Here is a 21,010-nt window from a genome sequence, read left to right on the forward strand (position 1 = left end):
ACGGAAAAAAGCATAAAGTAAACAATATTTTAATATCTTCAATATTTTAACGAGTTTCGCTATTTTAATTTTAATATCATGACAAGCAATATTTTTTAAATTAGAAGAGAGTGGAAAAATACATGTTTTGCCTCAAAATTAAATAAAAGCATATTTTTTGTAACGAGATTAATTGACAATGTACTGAATTTTCAAACTATTGTCCTGTAAGAAAATAGAAAATGTAATTTATTTTCCCCTTGTAGTCTTGATATACAATAGATTATTTAGACATCTTTATTTCAGAAAATGCGAAAAAAATATATTTATATTTGAATACATGATTAAATACTTCTAAACTAGGAGGTCTCTGTTTTTAACCAAAAATATTTCTCTACAAAATATTAAATCTTAATCCTTCAATGCGACGGGTGCATGTACTTTAAAACCGTAATTTTTTATTGTTTTCATTTTTTTAATATCTGAAAATCCAGTTTCCAGCGATAGTCGCATCTAACGAAGGAAAATAAATCTTACGGATCAAACTATAGAACTCCAACATTCGTAATACTGGTAATCCTTTATTTTTCACTCTTCCATCAATTGATTTTTTTAACTTCGTAATGGCTTTCGGCTTACGCCTTCACGCATAAAGTTTTCACTTTTCCTTCTCATTTTAGCTTTTAGCACCTGTCATATTTGTAAATAGATGATTCTTCACATTTTTATTCGGCACAAAATGCGTGTCGAGAGCTGACAACTTGACAAATGAGTGTTTTTTACCCAATAAGAATGGGAATAGGAAGAAAGTATGAAAATCACTTCAATTACGGTTGCTTTTATTCGTAATGTTTCGATTGCAAATCACAGTTCATGAGAAATTACTTGACCCATCTAGCTTATGTATTCTTTAAACATCTTCATTTATCATAAATACGAATACTTTCTTTTTTATTATTAAGAACACGATGAAAAGAATTGCTTTCGCTGATTGAAAGTTGACTAAACTGTACAGAAGTAGCAAAAACATGAGTTCTCCATAAATTTATATAGCTACAAATTTTTGATAAATTACGTATTTAATAATAATTATCAAGTAATTACTTTAATTATAATTTATTAATAAATTTAATTATAACTTAATTTAATTAAAAATTTTCATTTCAAAATAAATTCGAATATTATTAATAATGTTTATCCTGAAGCAACATCCATAATGAAATAATCTAATAATTACTATAACTTTACGCGTGTTATTTTCAAACAATAAACGATGCATTTGATATTTTAATTACTCTCTAGTTTTTAACTTTTTTTGCGGATAATACATTCAATAATATTTTGATTATCGGTTGTCTTTTGACCCTCCCTTATAAATTTTGTGCAAATTAAAATATATCCACACAGAAAACAATTCACACGATGACTTCGCTATTGTTGCATTTTTAACCTTTTCAAAATGCAAATCTGTAATATTCGTGGTGGTTTTTAAATCTCTCTCAATACTTTTTTAAAAATAATAAAAAATGCGGGTACTTTCTATTTTCGAACAATTATGTACGTTTTATAAAGTAAATATTTTTTCAATCTTCGATGGCGTTTTCGGTTCAATGTGATATCCAAGCCTTTGTTTCTCTCTCTCCCTCTCTCTCTCTTCTTCTTCTTCTTCTTCTTCTTCTCTCTCTCTCTTTCTGCTTGATTAATTCAAAATACACGGAATTACATGTTTGACTAACAAACAGTTGCATTTCTTTGCAGAATTTTATTTGACGAACGAAACGGGACCGGAGACATGGAACAGATGGTTAAATCTACACGTTACACGCGAATGAAATTCCGGTATTAACGAAAAAGATGAAATCACATTCGAATCGGATTCGTTAATTCCTGATATTTCGTATTTTAATTATTACAATGAATTACTCGTCCACAAAACGAGCGTTGGCTCGAGTTTCGCTCAATTAACTAAAACCTCGGTTAAACAGAAACAGAATCTGACCATTTTTTTCTGCAATATAATTGAATACCTAATTCACTGGTAAATGAGATTTTCCACCGATAAAGTCTTCTTCATCGAGTAGAATGCTGCATTGAATTTTTCACGTTTCGATAAAAAGGTAAGCAGGCGTGAAAGAGATAAGCTTTCTGGTGTTCACGCAACAAATACCTAAAAAGAAAAGCCGATTGGCTTTGACTAGAAAAAGTAGTAAAATAATAGAAAATAGTCGTGTTCCATTTACAATCACGGAAGAGCGTGTAGGTTGTTCTGTTCGTCATGGAGAAACAGAAAATAAAGGTACTCTGCGGCCCAATTTAACTAACATTTAAACTTCTGTCCTTTGATATGTCAAACCCTTTGATGTCAAAGCTATGAAAGTACCTACAACATGTAGCGTTATCGGAGTTTTGTTTGTTCATTTCTCATTTTGTTTCTAGTTTAGTTACCATTCGTTGTGGTATTAATAAAATTTTTAATGCCAGATGTTAATGCAATTGCTGAATGCATGATATAAGTCTTTATATTGTTATATTGTATTTAACATAATAATTATGCAAACTGTAACATATATATATTTGGCAATAAAATAGTTTATAAATGAACGTAATTTTTTCAGTAAAAATGGCGATTTTTTCAGATATATCGAATTTTTTCTCCGATAATAGATAAATTCAGAAGAGTATTCGATGAATTCGTTTTCTTTTTCTTAATCCATCGATTGCCCATATATAACAGGGTTAAATCGAGAAAGAGTAAGAATATTCCTTCTTTCCAGAGAATGATGGATAAATTTTCATTTTGTTTCGACTCGTGAAAACATCCCTTAAATTTTTTGCTACATTATCTACCAAATAGCAAGAATAATGATCTGTGTCAGCTTCTATAGAAGCAAACAAACGAACGAAATAATTTCCACGTTGCTCTGGCTTGTTCGGAAGTTAACTTTAATTAATCTGCAACGGTGAAGTTTCTGATATTTCGTGGAATAGGCTAGTAGAAACTAGACAAATTAACCAAATAGTTTTCCGCGAAAGATATTCGGTAGAAACTGTGCCATTAGTTAACGTTTCTATAATATGCCTCGTAAACTAGAAATCCCATCAACCACATTCACATTGGTTTTGTGGTATATCGACTGCAACAACCTCAATACCTTGAGTTACGCCATTTAAATTTCGAAATGCGACGCAGCTAGAAATTCATGTCGTGTGGCAAGTTTTAACTGGTTGCACAGTTTCCTCCCTATCGATATTGGTTTTATCGAGTAAATTGTTGGAAAAGTAGTCAGTTAATTCATTCGTAATATCTGAATAATTTTCCAACGTTTATTCTTGAATTAATTGTCAACTCTTGGTCGATTTATATATTTTGGAATGATTAAACGTAGAGACGATTATAAACAACGAACGCGATGAAATAAAGGCATCGTAATCGAGAGAATTTGTAATTTGTGCGAAAGCAACAGATGTCATACGATATAGATACAAGTTTACTAGGCACAATTCAATTTAATTTTCGAATATTTAACTCGGACAAATATCTAAATTGTGTCGAAAATGATGCAAAGGATTAAAGAACACTGTAACGATTGGCTACAATATTTGATAACCATATGTAACTAAACTGCGGATATTTATATACACTTATGGGAAATTTCAAGGTACAAAATGCATGAACGTGTAATATACAGGGTGGTTGGTAACTGGTGGTACAAGCGGAAAGGAGGTGATTCTAAGCGAAAAAAGAAGTGGAAAATATAGAATAAAAATTTTTCGTTCGAGGCTTTGTTTTCGAGAAAATCGACTTTGAATTTTTGCTCGGTACGCGTGCATTTTATCACGTCTCGTTAGAACGAATCTCACTGTAGATTTTTATTCTATATTTTCGACTTCTTTTTTCGCGTAGAATCACCCCCTTTCTGCTTGTATCACCAGTTATCAACCACTCTGTATAAAAATATATAACACATTCCTAGTATCTGTGGTAATATTTGATAGATGAAAAAATCCTTTACCTTTTTTCCCTTTTCTCAATTATATTTATAAAAACGTGAATTTCCATGAATATTCACAGTCCACTCGTTAACGATAAACACATCAGCGTTGTTTATTTCCAACATTGTAGATACGCAATTCGAAAATTTTCGCATCAACGAACAGACAATCGAATGAAATCATTTATTTAAATCTACCCTGTGCCGAAATCGTTACCTAACTTGCCGAATAATCTTTTTCCAGGTCGGAATGTTCCACATAAACGGGTCACGATGAATACGGACTTACAAGTAAATCGTTCGCTAGAGAGACTTCAAGACTTCGAGGCGTGGAACGTAACGAATCCGGAGGATTGCAACTATTTCTCCGAATCGCAGAGCATATTTTCAACAAAATGGTTTCGTAGCATTATCTGCTTCCTGTATAGCACCGTTTTTGTGGTCGCGTTAACTGGAAACGGTCTGGTCTGCTACGTAGTACACAGCAGTCCCCGAATGAAAACTGTTACGAACTTCTTCATCGTGAACCTTGCTTTCGGGGATATTCTGATGGCACTCTTCTGTGTACCAACTAGCTCCATCAGTACCCTGATACTACAATATTGGCCATTCGGCCCAGAAGTTTGTCTCACCGTAATTTACTTGCAGGTGCGCTTGATAGTCTTTCTGTTTTTGTACCTAAGGTATGAATCGGTGAGAAAAGATCGTAAAATCGTCCTGCAGGATGGATTATTGCGGACGGTGGTACTAAAGTAGAAAAAAAGATCCAACAGATCTTTAATGATATAACGTGCCCGAATTTTCAAGAATAAAATAAAAATAGAAGTGTCATATTCCTTTCGGTTGCTGAAGCTTAAGAAAAACTTTATTTCGAAGTTCTAGCTTTTCGATATCATCTTGAAAACTATGGAAGATGTGCAAAAGCTTCGCCGATGAACCTTCCACTTCGTGTTCTATTCGAAATAAATCTTCACACCGAGAGAATGAATCTTTAGTGAAAAGCGAATGTAAGACATTGAGATATTTCTTATAACATTTTTAAAGGAATATTGCTTTGCTGACGTAAAACTAAGTAATCCACATTGTGAAAGGTTCCTCGAATTTTCAGTTAATCATCGATAAATACAAATCAGTGATTCCATTGCAATTGTCCTCTAATAACACTGGTCAACAAACTTTGCATAATAATTTACATTTATTATTGTTATTATTTACTACTGTTTTAAAAATACAATGATATTGAAAGACATTTCAAGCTTATTATAGTAGAGAAACAATATTCTCCAGTTCAATCAGCGAATAATAAACCTTCAGTCAACTGTTAACGAAATGAATATCCCTAATAATGGCACAATCCCTAAATCTGATTCTTCTATATTCAATGATCCTCGCGAATTGATAATATATCTATCATATTAACCACGTTATTTTCACCGTTACATCAAATTAACTGATGCTTTTACGTGAAAAATCGAAATCGACGAACAGCGAAACGATCCGTTGATTTTGATCGAATTAAGCAAAAGCATTTATTCGGTTGTCCAAGTCAGAGTAGCCACACGCGTGGACATGGAAATCCAGTTCCAGTTACGATGTCGACATTAACAAGTGTCGTTATTCACCATTCGGAGACGCGATGTTCAACCATCGAGAGGAACAATTTATTAGTCGACAAGCTTCGTGTAACTATGGAGAAATGACCGGACCTGTTCGCATATCAGTGCCGACCTAACCGTTTAATATCGATTTCTCATTAATCACACGCGAATTCCGCGCCGATTTTAATAAACTGCTCGTATGAAAAAATTCTTTCGATCGAGAGAACTGGTAGACTATTAACCAATTTACTATATTTTTCCCATTTTCATTCTTTTTCCTCTTGAAACTGTTCCACTGTTCGAATATACTCTTGCGCGAACGTTCTATTATTCAGACAGGTTACTAAATATATACCAGCTCCGTGCACAAGTAGTGGAACACTTACAGAAACCGAGGAAAAAAGAGAAAAAATCGCTAGGAATTTATACAAAACTCTAGAGTTATTATTCCATTTAGAATCTCGAAATACGAAGAACACGTATGTTTCATCAGTTACAAATAATACAATGAATATTCTTCTTTCTTCAGGATCGATAAATAAACGTTTCGTTGTTCTTTTGTTCCATGCATTTCTCATGAATGACTTCATGAACTTGATTCAAACCAAACTTCTCTAAATTTCCTTAAAAATATCGTTGTCTGATATTTACAAACGGGGGTGTATAGCCATTTTATTGTCAGAGTCCACTTTGTTTGTCAAAAGGTCACTTGAAAATATTGATCTAGGGAGGCTAACGATCGCCTGTTGCTCGTATCTATCACTTGTTTGAGTAGAGTTTACTTAAATATTCTAGGAGCTCGGTAACACCGTAAAAACCAATCTGGAAGAAGACATTCGACGAGAGAGAATAAATTTTGTTGTATGTTCGTAGGATTTTTATTATAAATTTCTGTGCCTTAAGTTCGTACAGATATTGTTCTTACAAATCGATTGGGTACAATGTTACGTCGCGCAAGATGATCCGTGCGACGTCCTTCATTGTCCTTAGGTTTATTAGACGTTCTTAAAAATTACGGAGACAGCGGGTAGTGACCTAACGGAAAAAGTGGATATTTATCTAACGGAAAATCCGATTTTTCCTGTAAACAATGACACCCCCTGGCAAGGTTGGTAGGAGGTTTCCTTCCCCTCTCACCACTCATTAACATGACTAGAACCAATAGGCATCACATATCGTTACCCTCACCTTACTAACGAAAAATTTGAGCAACGAATCCGCTTTCTTCGTTCAAGAAAACACACCCACACCGAGCTTTCCTCTGTAATTATATAAGAGCGGAACATCAGTCTCCTCTATTGCTAGTTCAACTACAACAAGAAACTCAACTGTAAGGGCCTTGCTCTATCGCATCTTCATACGCCAAATCATCGTCTACGACATATATCATACGCAACGGCGTAAGTTCATTGTATCAATTTGTTGAAATTATATGGTTTATAACCCTGTTAATCGCAGCGTTATACCACTTCAACCACACCTATTATCTCAACGGAAATCAGGGGATCGATTTATTCGCGGCGTCGATTATTATAATAGTAACGAGAATTTACGACTCCCGTTGACGTGTTTCCTCGCGGTTGCGTCTCCCCGCGATTGGTCGAAAACACATACAATCTTTAGACAAAAATTTCGGACTTTGATCGAAATGAAATTTTATTTACCTCAGTCACTTGGTGTTTACATAATTGTTTATCGTAATCCTTACAAAACAGTTTAATTAAAATTTAAACGATTTAATTTAAACAATAAATTGAGTATTATAGGGAACCCTAAAAATCCCTCAAAGGAATTCGTTACTAAAGAATTTTTAAAAGATACATTACCAAAGAAAACTTTCCGAAAATAGCTTCTCCGGCAAAATTGTGAATGCATAATACATCGGCATTAAATTTTTCTCAACTCTCATCACAAATTATCCTAACGATGTAATATTTCCTATGTGTATTCTTACCCTCTTGAAACTTTTATGAAATTTCACCTCATTATACGACAATACTAAACCTCCGTGAAAATTATTTCCATAATTCCAATAATGAGTTCCCAAGAAATTCATAAATTAAGAGACTCGATAAACCATAAATAAAGTTTAATTAAAGATTAAACCAGTTTCATGAAAAGCTATGTATATGTAATCGACCAACGTACGTTTGTTGGTTTCAATCAACTCGATCGTATTCGATTACGCGTATCATTTCGTATTCAGCTATAATACGCATAAAATCTCATCCGTAATTCCAGTTCCCTTGGAATATTAGGATCATTAGGACCAGGTCGCCAGGTCAACCAAAAACCATGACTAAACTCGGCGTCCAAGTGCGAATGGGCTCATATAACCCAATGAATTCGGTGGTCGCGGGCGACTAGTGAACAGTGTGTAACCTTATACTCAACATACTCGAGAATATTCGTGTAACTACATTCAGGTAACACTGACAGAAATTTCCTTTGCTGAAAATAGAGCCTCGAAACTTGTCTATAACCATTGATTTCGCGAATCAGCGGATCGTAACATCGCTTCGCAGACAAAGCTGCCACTAAATGACAAAGGGATAGCTCGTTAGTAACAAGTTGTTACCTTCTGATAGACCTGTCCTTTCACGCGCTTTCGAAAATCAAATTCGAGATGTACTGAGATCTGTAGCATCGCAACTCCATCCACGTATAGAATTTCATTTTGTTTTGATAAAAGCTGCTTTTTATTGATCACGTGCGATGGGAATATTCATTTTCTCGGACGGTTTCGTAAAGATGATACGATACATTGAAATTTGAGATTGATCTTACTGAAAGGAGAACATTATTTATTGTTTAATTAATTAGTAACTTATGAAAGTAACGTGGAACGTGGAACGGTCCTCGACAGAAATCCTTCTTTTCACACTGAAAATACCAGTGGCCAAAATGACAAATTCGTAGGTTTTAAGTAAATGAATAATTTTATAACTGTATGTTACAACCGTATGACGAAGGATTGAGCTTTGGAGCTAACAAAAAATGTTTGATGATGTATAGACAAAAACTTGTTTTTTTTTTTAATTTATATACCTTTCTTATAGCTTCTATTAAGGTAAATAATAATATAAATTGTATCTTCTATCAATATAAATTTTATACTTTAATCGTCGGTGGTTCTAGCGTTAAACTGTAGATCCAAGATGTGAAATACAAATAAAACGACAGAAAAAAGATATTTTCGATTAATCTCGAGAAAGAATGTGAAAATTCTCAAGTGAGGATTAACTGTCTTCTTCTTGCACAATTTAGAAATTATGTAAATATTATGTGAATATTTTACCTAAAGAATGTCTTACCTAAAGTTTAAATTCCGAAGTAGTAATGGCAAAGAGATGATTCGTTAATACAGAAATATTTATTTTCAGGCGGTATCAGTATTGGTGAGCGCATACACACTTGTTGCGATTAGTATAGATCGCTATATTGCCATTATGTGGCCTCTGAAACCCAGATTGAGCAAACGTCAAGCTCAATTTCTGATTCTAACTGTTTGGATGCTTGCTATGATAATATCTCTTCCTATCGCTATTGTTTCAAAGCTATCTCAACCGTCGAAGAAATATGAAAGATGCAATCAATACATTTGCGCGGAAGTTTGGCCGTCGATGGAGAACAAGTAATTATCCCCATATTCATCCATATCTATTTACCTATATACTTGAACTATATGGAAGTCAAATTCATCAATTCCAACGCTAATAATCATTTGGACCTTAAAAACAAACGTCAGGTTAGACACTAATTACGTATCTACGTCAATGACAAAGTTAAATATTTATTAGAAAAATAAAGTTGAGTAGTTTGACTATTGCTAGGACAAAATTAAGCTTGAACATAAATAACTCAGGTTTACTACGAGTTATGAAAAATATATTTACATAACAGTCAAGGTTAAAGTATCCACCAGAACTTCAAAATTGGAGCAGTAAATTATCTCGAGGCATTTAACTATTGACAAAGAATAAGTGAAAGTTTTAATTTAGAAATAAGAGTGTCTTTATTTACTCAACGAAAGAATAAAAGAGAAAACTAAAAAGATAAAAGAAGCGAGATATATGTGTTTCACTTTAATCGTCATTGTAACAATTCTTTATCGATGTGGGTGACATTTTAAGTACTGTTTGTTTGTAAATTCGAGAATTATATCGGTTACTTAAAGATATCTGAACATGTACCTCGTATTTCTGAGCGAAACATATACGTTTTGCCTTCTTTATTTTTCTGCGTAGTTGGATATAATATTTTTCAAATATTTATCTCTTAATAATAAGAAATATAAATTTAAATAAATATCCTTAATCTATCGATAATTCACGTAGCACGAAATGTGTTGAATTTGAAGAAATGAAATACCTAGACTCTCTTTTAAATACATCCCTTCGTGTTAATTTTTTCTTTAGAATTCCATATTTTTCCCCTTTAATCGGATAAACTTTCATCGAAAGTTTCACAACACGGAAAAAAGTGGGGAGCCGGAAACAAGAGTAGCTGCTTCAGTTGCTTTTAAAATCTCCTCAGAGAACCATTAATGTCTAACCAGTCGAATTTATGGAAGCATAATGGCTTCTAATAACATTGTTGAATCGGCTTTTTATTCAAGCCCGTGTTTGTGTGCTACAGGTATTATTACTCAATAGCGTTATTGGTTCTTCAGTACGTGATACCGATAACAGTTCTGGTGTTTACATACACCAGCATCGCTGTTATGGTATGGGGAAAGAGACCTCCAGGAGAAGCCGAAAATGTCAGAGACCAGAGAATGGCACGATCAAAAAGGAAGGTAAAGTATTAAAAAAGCATCGCATCGCATTAGACAAATTTCTCTGTGATATAACAGGGAGGTTATTGCTTACGACGCTTTCAATTAACATACCTTTTTTCTTCCCTTTTTCTTTCTTCCTTTAGAATCTCCTCTCAGAATGTTTGATTGTCTACTTAGACATAAAAAGAAGCACGCAGGGGGAACACGTAGACTAATCCACGTATTCTGACCTCTCCGTGATATTGTGCTTCTATACTTGGCTCGTGCAAACGTTTCAAAGCTTCAGGATAAATAATAATTGCCAAAACAAACAAGAGATATTAGGTAGCACGTGTTCTAGACGAAAGAAAAAATGGTTGTTTTTTTCTTTTTCCATTGAGTAGATTATTTTTGTTAAATTATTTGCTATTAAATAAATTATTATTAAATTTTATAAATGCGTCAGAAAAATATTTCTGTCCTCTTCGGTTAAAACGTCTGAAGAGTAGATATTTATTGTTATTCTTTTATATCTAAAGAATACTAACAATTTTCTATATTTCGATCGTGTCTCTTGCTTTGCAAAAGAACCTTCTTTCTTTTATTCAAATTTATTTTTCCTTATACGTATGATATGACTTGATATATGAAAACTATATATATTCTCATTATAGAAATCATTCGTCGAAGTAGCAAATAAAGATTGGTCAAGTATAACGAGATTCGTTTGAACAATTTCGATAGCACAAGGTAGTTTTATCGAACTCGATTTTAATCGAGTCATGAAACAAAGCGAGGCTAATTATATTTGCTAATTATATTTGTGAGAAGGTTGCTCGCTCTAACAAAATCAGCCAAAGTACAACACGTGCAATTTATCGTCTATATGATGAGACAGTTTTAATTAACATTGATTGCGTAAAGGCAATGAAGTGCTAGCAAAATCACTCTGCATCAAACGACTGTGTCAAACGACTGCTAACAAACAAAAAAATACATCTAAACAGCATCGTATGATCTGCGTAGAACAACAGTGTATTTTGGATTTTTTATATGTATGTACTTACTTGAACGTATCCAGACTTTGATATTTCGAGTTATAAGAAAGGATCACGAACATATACATTGTTTATCTAAGTTAAAACAAACGTTGTGAAATATAATACATATTTAAATTGGAAATTAAAAAATATCGAATGTAACTTGACATAGCCGTAGCTGTAAACAAAATTGATATCGACTCACACTCGACAAAGAAATCCAAAGGGTTAATTAATAGTAATAATTAATTAATTATTCTCTATTATTACGAAACTAATAACTAAAATTTTATTAAAACAGCTCAACTCTCTACTTGTAGCGAAGTGCGTTCGTATATTAATCTGCGTCTCTGCAATTAATGCTGGACGATTAACGATATATCACTAAAATAATCTATGTTTGTCAATAGCTTGGTTAATAACTGTTGATTATATGAGTTATAACCGTTCTATTGCATAAGTTCCTTTAATTGTTCAAGTGAAACGATATTACGAGGAAAACAAAGCAATTTGAAAGCATACAATTTCATTTAAAAATAAGTATATTAGAGATAGAGATGTTTATACCGCTGCAATTATCACACAATGTCACAGTAACGGAGTTTAATGCCATAGAAGTTAAACAATACTCGATAATTATCATAACGTTCCATAATCCACTAAAAGTAATGCAAACGAATGATCAAAATATTTATAATAATGTGACACAAGTAAACAAACTCTGCAAAAGTAAAGACTGTTCTAAACTCTCAATGATACGTAAAATATTTGTAGAATTTTTTTATTTGTTTAGAATGGATTAAACAGGGAACGATGGTTATTTAACGTGAACTAAATACACTAATGTGTTATAACTAAGATAACTAAATAGTTAATTTACAACTCTTGTCACCACGGTTTCAACGCTCTCTTCTGACAACACTCTCTGACGACGACTCTGACTGATCAACTAACTACTCACCGTTAATTCGTCTTTCTCCCTTAACACATTGACTGCCACGCGTGTTTTCAAAGAAATCTCCGTCAGGCCACGCGTACAACAGTACCAAGCGTTCTCTGCTCCCATCGATATTTTAGTAATGCGAGTCGCTCAAGCGGTGGTCTCAAGAATGATCTTTCGTTTCATTCGTACGCAACATTAAAACTATTAGCTGTTGTTGAATATAAAGAAGAAAAGTGTGGTACAGATTATTCCGACCAAATGGTTTCTTATGCCACCACAATTAGAAAAGGAGTCAAATGGTACGGAAAACTTGGCATTTAATCCTTTCTGGGAATTTCTGTTGTAAACGCTTTGACGGTTTACAAAATTGAAACAAGAAAAAATATAAATATTAGAATATTTAGACAATTATTAGTTGCAAAATTATTAGGGTTGTCTGAAAATACAAAAAATCCTTGTCTTCGACGGAGTCAGCGTAATATCGCCGTTCGGAAAAACGATTCCGGAAGAAGCATTAGACGCGCATGCTAACTATGTTATGCAAATAAAAGACGTTGAATGGACCGAACAAAGGCAGAAAAGAATTTGAAGAAAACAACTTACTGTCCAAATTGTCCCGACCAACCTCAGCTATGTATAGAATGCGTTAAAGTTTTACATTCTAAATAATTTTTTTAATAAACCATTTTCGTATTTTTATTTTATAACAATTCAACAGTTTTATTATTATGGAATATCTTTTCAAATACCTACGACGATCCTTCGCAAGTAGTCAAATAAGCGACACCCGAATATGGGTTAGACGGCCTGACCCATACTTTGCTTAAGAAACTTTGCTGACACCCGAATACGGGTGTTGTGTTAAACATCCCCTTGTTTTTTCTCATAGCCTCACCACATACGTGTTCCGCAACCGTCCGTGGCCATGGTCACGTAGACCTTTTTTTTGCGTAATTATTCGACTGAAAGATCGATGACACATTGACGGATCTGTCGGCACTTTCTCGCAACATTGTTTATGGTTCACCCGATATTTCTTAGGCAATCTGTCCATGATACTACATATTTTTTTCTTTAATATTTAATATTTTTATACAAATACAAATCCTTAGTTTATTACCCTTTCTCCCATTTTGTGAATGAATATTTGACGATTGAATCACACCTTCGTTGTGATTCTATTTAAAAAGAAATGTTATAAGAAATGAATAATCTAAAGAAGACTACCTTTCCAAAGCCATATTTTAAATATTATATATTTTTTAATAACATTAACATTCAATATTACATCTACCTACATTGTTATCGTCAACCATTTACTAATATTCAAGTTTGAGATATCAATTCTTACTAATAGAGCACATAGATTCTATTAACCCTTTGCACTTGTCACACGCTCAGGAAGACCACCCGCTCAAAAACAGTAATAGGATAGGCTAGACATCCTGCATACCGCAGCCATCGAAACAATAACCAAATAGTAACGGAATAGGTGCTTCTGAAATACACCGGACGACAACCCCTGCAGAGGGACTAAAACCTCAGTATAAAAACCCTCCAAAATAAACGCTCGCCCCAGTCTGTTAAAACATTTTGACCCAATCTCTCGTAACACTTTGAACCGTCACTCTGTTACATTTGCATAATAAATTCTATTGTCATATATAAAGTTCAATTTCTTCACCTTATTCGTGAAACGTTCGAACTGCGACGCGGGGAGATCACCGGCGATCTATCGATTTCGTGATTTCTTGTGTCCCCGATGTGACACACTCGAGGACTTTTTCGGTCGGGTGTAGCAGCTACTCCGGATGATTTAGTGTATATATGTATATGTTACGACTTTATATAAAAATTAACTTACAAAAACATTATATTATAATAATTTATCTATATTTACATCTTTGAAAATATGGTTTTGTAATATTAATTTCTGTATTTTTTTATGATAATTTACATAACATTTACCAGGATGCATTCTTGAATATAATTGATCTCATCTTTCAATAGCTTAAAATCAAGTTCATCTTCATTTAAGCGAATTTCACTTCCGAAAACCATATTTTCAGGATTTCTAAACTATAATACTTTTGCAACGATCGTCAAATCCGAACTAACGTTGGAGACGTTGTCAGAACCATAGTTTCGAAGGGATATGAGATTAAATATTTTATCTCCATTTTAAAGTCAAACACTTTACACTTCCTAACAAAGAACACAAAGAACTAAGGAATTAATTTACGAACTGATAATGCACTCTCATCAATTGAAGATGTTGAAATCTAACATAAACAGGGACTGTTGCCTCTTGCTCGCCACTGGAGTTGCAGCACGGAACGCCGTGGTGACTGAGAGTCGCCTCTCGAGTGTAAAGAGTTAAAAGCAGAATATGCGCCGAACGATGTTGCACACTTATCATTGGGATTCTAAACTATTTCTAATACGAACATGTATCGTACGACCATGAAAGAATGACTAAACATAATAAAAATACGGTGTATGTCTAAAGTGACAAATGATTTCCTTTGCAAAGTGTGTATTGTTATCAATGTACCGAAGACACGAACTTCATATCGATTCTTTCATATCAGAGAATTAATCGTTGAACTTAGTATAAATTACAAGTAACTGCGTAACGACAAAACTTGCAAGCTGATAGTTAGCCTATTTAACAAATTTTCAAAAACTATTTTTCGGAAAGAACTTTTCTCTTTATGTTCATAACATATTCCGTCCGAAGGAAAAAATATAACAAGTTTTTTAAATAATTCTATGACGCAAATTTTCGAAGATAAGAGGCTACTTTTAAGGAAATATTGCCATTTAGACGAATTTTTTTCAGCAATGGTAACAATGCTTCTCATTTTTCATGCCTATCGTCTTATCAATAGCCGAACATGATTAATTAAGCCTTGAACATGATTAATTCTAGTAGAAGGTTACTTTTAATTCTTTTGCATTCGGTAACCAACTAATCAGCATGCACATTTTCCACCTTCCGCCTAGACTTTGCCCGAACTCTCGATCGAGTCCAACAAGACAGAATCGCTCTGTCTTTCGAACAAAACATATCTCTGAATGTTTCACAAAGAATATAGAATCCCTTTCGAACAACACGCATCTCTGATTGTTCCGGAGAGAGATCAGAATCGCTTTATTTCATACCGAGAAGATCAAATTCGTTGATCACCAACGCTTATATTTTATTCAAGAACCACCTCGAGAAGCGAGCTTTTCGGGTTTCTGCTTCTTTTCTCGAACGGCCGAGCCACGAATATTTCGAAGCTTCGCGACGTAGTTTCTAGTTTTCATTTCGTAGTTTTTCACGTTTTGTACGTTTTTCTGTGGATAGACCATTTAGTTTGGATACTTAGTTAATTTAGTTTGGATACTTGGATAGTTTACTTAGGATAGTTTCGGGGCTATCAGCCTATAATCAGCCTATAATCAGCCTATAATCAGCCTACAATCAGCCAGCCAATATCAATTCGGCGGGTGACAAGCGTAGCGCATCGAGTAAAAGTCACGAACACATGCATACGATAATGTTCATGTTAGGTAGGAGTTAATACGAGACAAATATTATAATGAAAAATTTATTTTCAAATCGATATCATATATATTATATATTTACATATTTCCAAATATATTTTCCAGATTAATTAACTGTTTATTGGTTGCATAACGCACGAATAAAACGTATGACTTTTATTTAAATTAAATCGCCTCATATATGGGAACCTTTTAACTACACTCCTTTCATACCTAGACCGAAAGGACTCTCCGCATTTGTTGTCAAAGAATATACACCCCTCCTAAAAGAAGAAGAATAATTAATTAGAGAATAGAAAAAATAATACAAATGTAAGAAGGAACAGCCAAAGAGACTTGCTTCTCTTCTTCGTGATGAAATGATAATTTAAAAATTTGCACGTTAAAAGTTAACAATCTGATATTTTGAAAATGTGAGGCTTTAAAAAGCATAGAAATTTGAATGTTTGGTTGAATGTTTACACCAAAATAAAAGAAAATTTAAAGGTCTGGAAGTTTGAAGATTTAGGAGTGAAATGTTCGATTAACCTTCATCACTAGCTTAATAGATTAAAAATAGTAGAAAAAACAATCAAGTAACGAATTAAAAATAAATTACAGAAAATGATACTAACGTATTACTTGGCGTAATAAAACCCATTGGCACGAGATCGCTGTTACAGTCCCCTTGACATTTACCAATGAAAGCCTTATGATTTTTAACTGATTCTGAATAGAATATGTAGGACCTCTGGTGACTGCAGAAATCTGTAATGCAATGAATGGGAAGAGTTGAATGTTGGTTACGGAAAGAAGAAGAAACCTTTCCTTTTATCTGTATATAAAATATCATTTTCTACTTTCTCTCGGTAAATAAACGTCCGAGAGCATTCTTAATGTAGATATTGTGTATAATCTTCGTGGGTTTCTCGAAAATACCTGCGAATACCTGAACATTTGCTGAGACAGAAATTCCGATAACGATCGTTAATTACTCGAAAGATATTAACGAAACTATTATATCGTATGTTTGGCTATTGTTGTATAACCTACTTTTATGAAAGAATGAACCAGAAATTTTGTATAAAAATTAATATCGAATATTAATCGTTTGATGTTTCGAATGTACAGTATTAAAAAGCACGTAATACAATACATAGTTTTCTGATCATAATGTTTTTTCTTAACTTGTATCACTTTGAATTTAAATTCGTTGAACATAGATCCTTCCAAATGTATTTTTCCTTTAATCTACAAACAACTTCGAACTGAAATCTTGTTATCTTCGTAAGTCTGATCTCTTTTTAATTCTGATGTGTAAACAATCGATGATCAACGGATAGAATCTAATAATTAAACTATAGACCACGCTCTTTCGTGTATCTTTGCCTCAGGACGTATGCGAGTATTCGCGTATTATACTTGTCACCAAAATTGTCATTTTTTAAATAAAATATTTCAGAATAAAAAAATCCAAACCTGGTGCCGACAGAGGTATGTTGATTAAGGAGCAACCTGGTTGTGGCCTGTGACCACCGTTCGGATAGAAATCCACGTGACCACTATTCAATGCTATTCCGTAAACGCCCGCGTCAGTGTGGATAATATCTACAAAGTCAGCATCCTCAGAGGTCAATCGATGATTTAAAACGTAGAATAAGGGACCGGCGGGATCCAAGCCTGTAAACAAAATACAAATTTCTTACACTGTCCTATTAATCTCAAAACTTAATCTCCTTAGCTTCCTAAACGACACCTGTTATCCTGGTAAGTCTAAAGTTTATGTTTTCTGGAAGAACTCCTGCTATCTGAGCACCCAGTGAATGTCCAATTACATGTAACGTTTTCGAATTCATACCAGAACTCGCTAAAATATTCAAAGCTCCGCCAACAACTTTTGCGACTGCCTCGATCATTGTCACACCAGTTACGTACGGGAGTCCAGCAATTTGTTGATAATCGACTGCAAGGACATTATCATTCGTGGCCTGTAAATACGCTGCAATAATTTGCAAAGGGAAATTAATTTTCCATTGAAATTTATCTTTTACGGTATTGCGAAATTTCAAATCCTAACATACTATTCGTTACAATAACCACATCGTTGCTATTTATACTCTCTGTAAAGCCATGTATGAAGAATACCGTGTTCTTATTTCTTCGTAGATGCTTTCCCATTGTTACCAATTCAGTTCTATTTAATATATTTGCATCAAGATAAGAGCCATCCCTGAAATAAAAAAATCTTTTGAATTGAAAGTCAAGAAAAATAAACAAACGGGCAAATTACGGTAAATAAAGAAACGGTATTATATTTAAATAATAAATTATAATTATAAAATACACAAGTCGGAATTAATTGATTTTGCATGCACATAAATGATTACCTTTTGAATAAACGTATGAAAATTGTACTAATATTGTCATCAGCACCTGTGAAAAAACAACAAACAGTCACAAATGTGTATTGCTACTTTTATGAATAACGAATTTATAATTTATTCTACAGCTGTTCTCATTTAAAAAAGAAAATATGAAGATATTCACGTATGTACTCTTAATAATAAGATGAGAAATGTTTTCAACGATTGGAGATAATATTCTTAAAGTTAATAATGCAACGAAAAATTCTCTCCTTATTCTGAATATTGCCTCTCCATTTCTGACTTAAATTAAAATCCTTATAATACTCGCCTGCTATCAAAATGTTGAGTAAAACGAAGAAAATGTAAGAAGAAAGTTTCGTCATCGTGTAGAACGAATCCCCGGATGTTTTTGGCCGCTTATGAAGTTGAAAATTAATTTGAAAAAATTGAAATTATTTTGTTAGTAAGTCATACCATGTACGATCATGAGTTATATTCTATATGATCACTTGTACAAAACATGAAAAAATGAAATCTAACAATTTTTTAATCTTGCTCTTATATACTATATAGTTTTATGCTATATACTAGATAGTTTGAGTGTTAACCCCTTAACCTACAACTTCAGGCATAGCCCGTAGTACGATGATCGGGCCAAATATAATATATAATATAATATATAATAGCTTGTTTACGTTTTCGGCCCAAAATTCTCGAACGTAAATCGTAGGTTAAGGGATTAAGAAAACCCTTAATGCAGTGGAAGCGGCTTAAGACAAAACTTAAGGCTATAACAGAATTTATATGATATTAAAATGATGCTAACTTCTTTCGATATCAAATATATCGATTTTATTAATATTTTTTCGTATCTATGATAAAATCAAGAAGATATGTCTATCACACAGAATTATGGTTTGACAGTTTGAATGGTTCCCCTCGCTTACCAGAAACGTCGATAATTCCTCCGCTTCAGAAACAAACTATGGCGACTTCAACAATTTTCCTCTCTATATACCTACACGTTATCTAAATTCATTAGTTTTGTTTCCACTGTTGATAGTTGAAAAATGTTGCTCTTAACATAACCAACGATACTTGCAATCACACCTATAATTAACAACAATTGTAGTTACGCATATAATTAACAAAAATTATGGTTGAGCAAATAATTAAAATTTTAAATGTCAAAAAAAAACAGAAAACAATAAATAAGTTATATACTGTCGTAAGTATTCGACAAAATCGCATGAAAAGAGATTGTATATTTATTGTTAAATTTATAAATAATCTACGAAAATGTATAGTTTTATATTTTTATGAATATGATTAAAAATAGGAAATCAAATCAGAAATTTGTCTTACCTGTACTCTACATTCGATACTTCATATTACTTTTCATTTAAATTAAACAATTTGTATTTTGAAAATTTCTTCATCTTTAAATATCGCATGACTGCGCTAATATCCACAGTCTGCTTATAAATATCAAGCTATCAAATAATGTAAGTTGAAAATTTATGACACGGAATCGCATAAAATGAATAGCATATCAAGCGACGTAAAGCTTATATGGTAGCGTTACAACGTTATAAAATTTCTAATACGAAATCTATCTTTATTATCTATCAAAAATTGCAGAATAAACAAGCGAGTCGTTTTAGTACAACATCTTTGAAAAACCCGTAAATTCGACGCAAAATGAAAATATCCTAGTTGACACACGATTTACAGGTCGACCGTTAAGAGTCGAAGAACAGGGATGAATTTATGGAAATTTTGCTACGCTATACAGCCTATACATCTCACCAGTAACAGTGTCAAGATGGAAAAATTACTATTCGAATCTTTCTTCGAATACCTAAAATTTGCTTTCCTTAAAAAATCAAATTGAATGTGAAATACGCTCGAAAGTTTGGACAACTATGTGGTAAAATGAAAATGTAGGATATCTACTGTTACATAATAAAAGCTTTTAAATTCCGAGCAAAATTAGTCACATCTTTCTAGAACTATTTAAATAAATTAAATTACAGTATTTTCTCTGTCGTGCAATGTAAATTCCTTTTCTGGAGTTAAAATTAAATCAGCTTAGATTTTCCGTTTCTGTTTCTTTTTTCTCATTGTCTTTCTTCGATGGCAGCCGCCTCTTGAGCATCGACTAATATATAGCGAGAATACATTTCGTGTGTTTCAAACATAGAGAGTCGTAATACTTCTTCCTATAAAATTCATGAATCGTGCTTTTCACTGAGGGAACGGTAGCAATGTTCTTTAGAGTCCCGGTAAACTCGGTTTATTGAAATCGTAGCGGATCTCGAGGTATCGTTTGGAAACAAGCGCACGAAGATCGATATGGAACAATTATTCCTTGAGTAGATTTTTTCCTCAAAAGGAAAAAGAAACTGTTCATCTAAGTTTCCTTCGTGAAATCGAATAACAAAGCACATTGAAAGAAACCTCATTAGCTTACACGTAACACAGTCCAGTTTGTTAAACGCTGCGGCATTTGCAATGAAATATTCTAAACATAAATCTTTGTCTTGGAATGATGCCATATCTTTCAAGGGTAACATTTATGCAACTAGTTATTATGCTCGTTGTTTCGATTGTCAAATTTGCTTGTGAAATTTGCATCAAAACTGTCTAAGCATTGCGCCATCGAATTCCATTCATCCGTAGAAGCACACTTTTTTCTAACTTTATCAAGATCTTTACAGACCATCGTAGAAACCTGGATACCTTTAATAAAATACAGTACTGCAAATTATAAATAACTATTAAATCATCACCGCTGTTATA

The 21,010-nt window shown here is 33.2% G+C and overlaps 2 protein-coding genes across 3 annotated transcripts in view; one reads left to right on the forward strand and one right to left on the reverse strand.

Moving 5' to 3' along the window:
• Positions 1–21,010, forward strand: part of LOC117166505 (RYamide receptor) — a 47,650-nt gene that overhangs the window by 22,097 nt on the left and 4,543 nt on the right. For both annotated transcript variants that reach the window (XM_033350495.2, XM_076618036.1), the window contains exons 2-4: positions 4,216–4,619; positions 8,953–9,203; positions 10,208–10,367. In XM_033350495.2, the coding sequence (XP_033206386.1) occupies positions 4,245–4,619; positions 8,953–9,203; positions 10,208–10,367 (786 nt within the window). In that variant the 5' untranslated portion in view covers positions 4,216–4,244. The remainder of the gene's footprint in view (positions 1–4,215; positions 4,620–8,952; positions 9,204–10,207; positions 10,368–21,010) is intronic.
• LOC117166508 (pancreatic triacylglycerol lipase-like) lies at positions 15,892–19,309 on the reverse strand. Its single transcript, XM_033350500.2, has 8 exons — positions 19,156–19,309; positions 18,537–18,624; positions 18,230–18,275; positions 17,924–18,072; positions 17,599–17,841; positions 17,322–17,522; positions 16,478–16,610; positions 15,892–16,126 (listed from the first exon to the last, which is right to left on the reverse strand). Exons 2-8 carry the CDS (start codon positions 18,589–18,591, stop codon positions 16,060–16,062), a joined length of 894 nt encoding a protein of 297 aa, XP_033206391.1. The 5' UTR covers positions 18,592–18,624; positions 19,156–19,309; the 3' UTR covers positions 15,892–16,059.

This window comes from Bombus vancouverensis, chromosome 4, assembly GCF_051014615.1.
Source record: "Bombus vancouverensis nearcticus chromosome 4, iyBomVanc1_principal, whole genome shotgun sequence".
Classification (NCBI taxonomy): domain Eukaryota; kingdom Metazoa; phylum Arthropoda; class Insecta; order Hymenoptera; family Apidae; genus Bombus; species Bombus vancouverensis.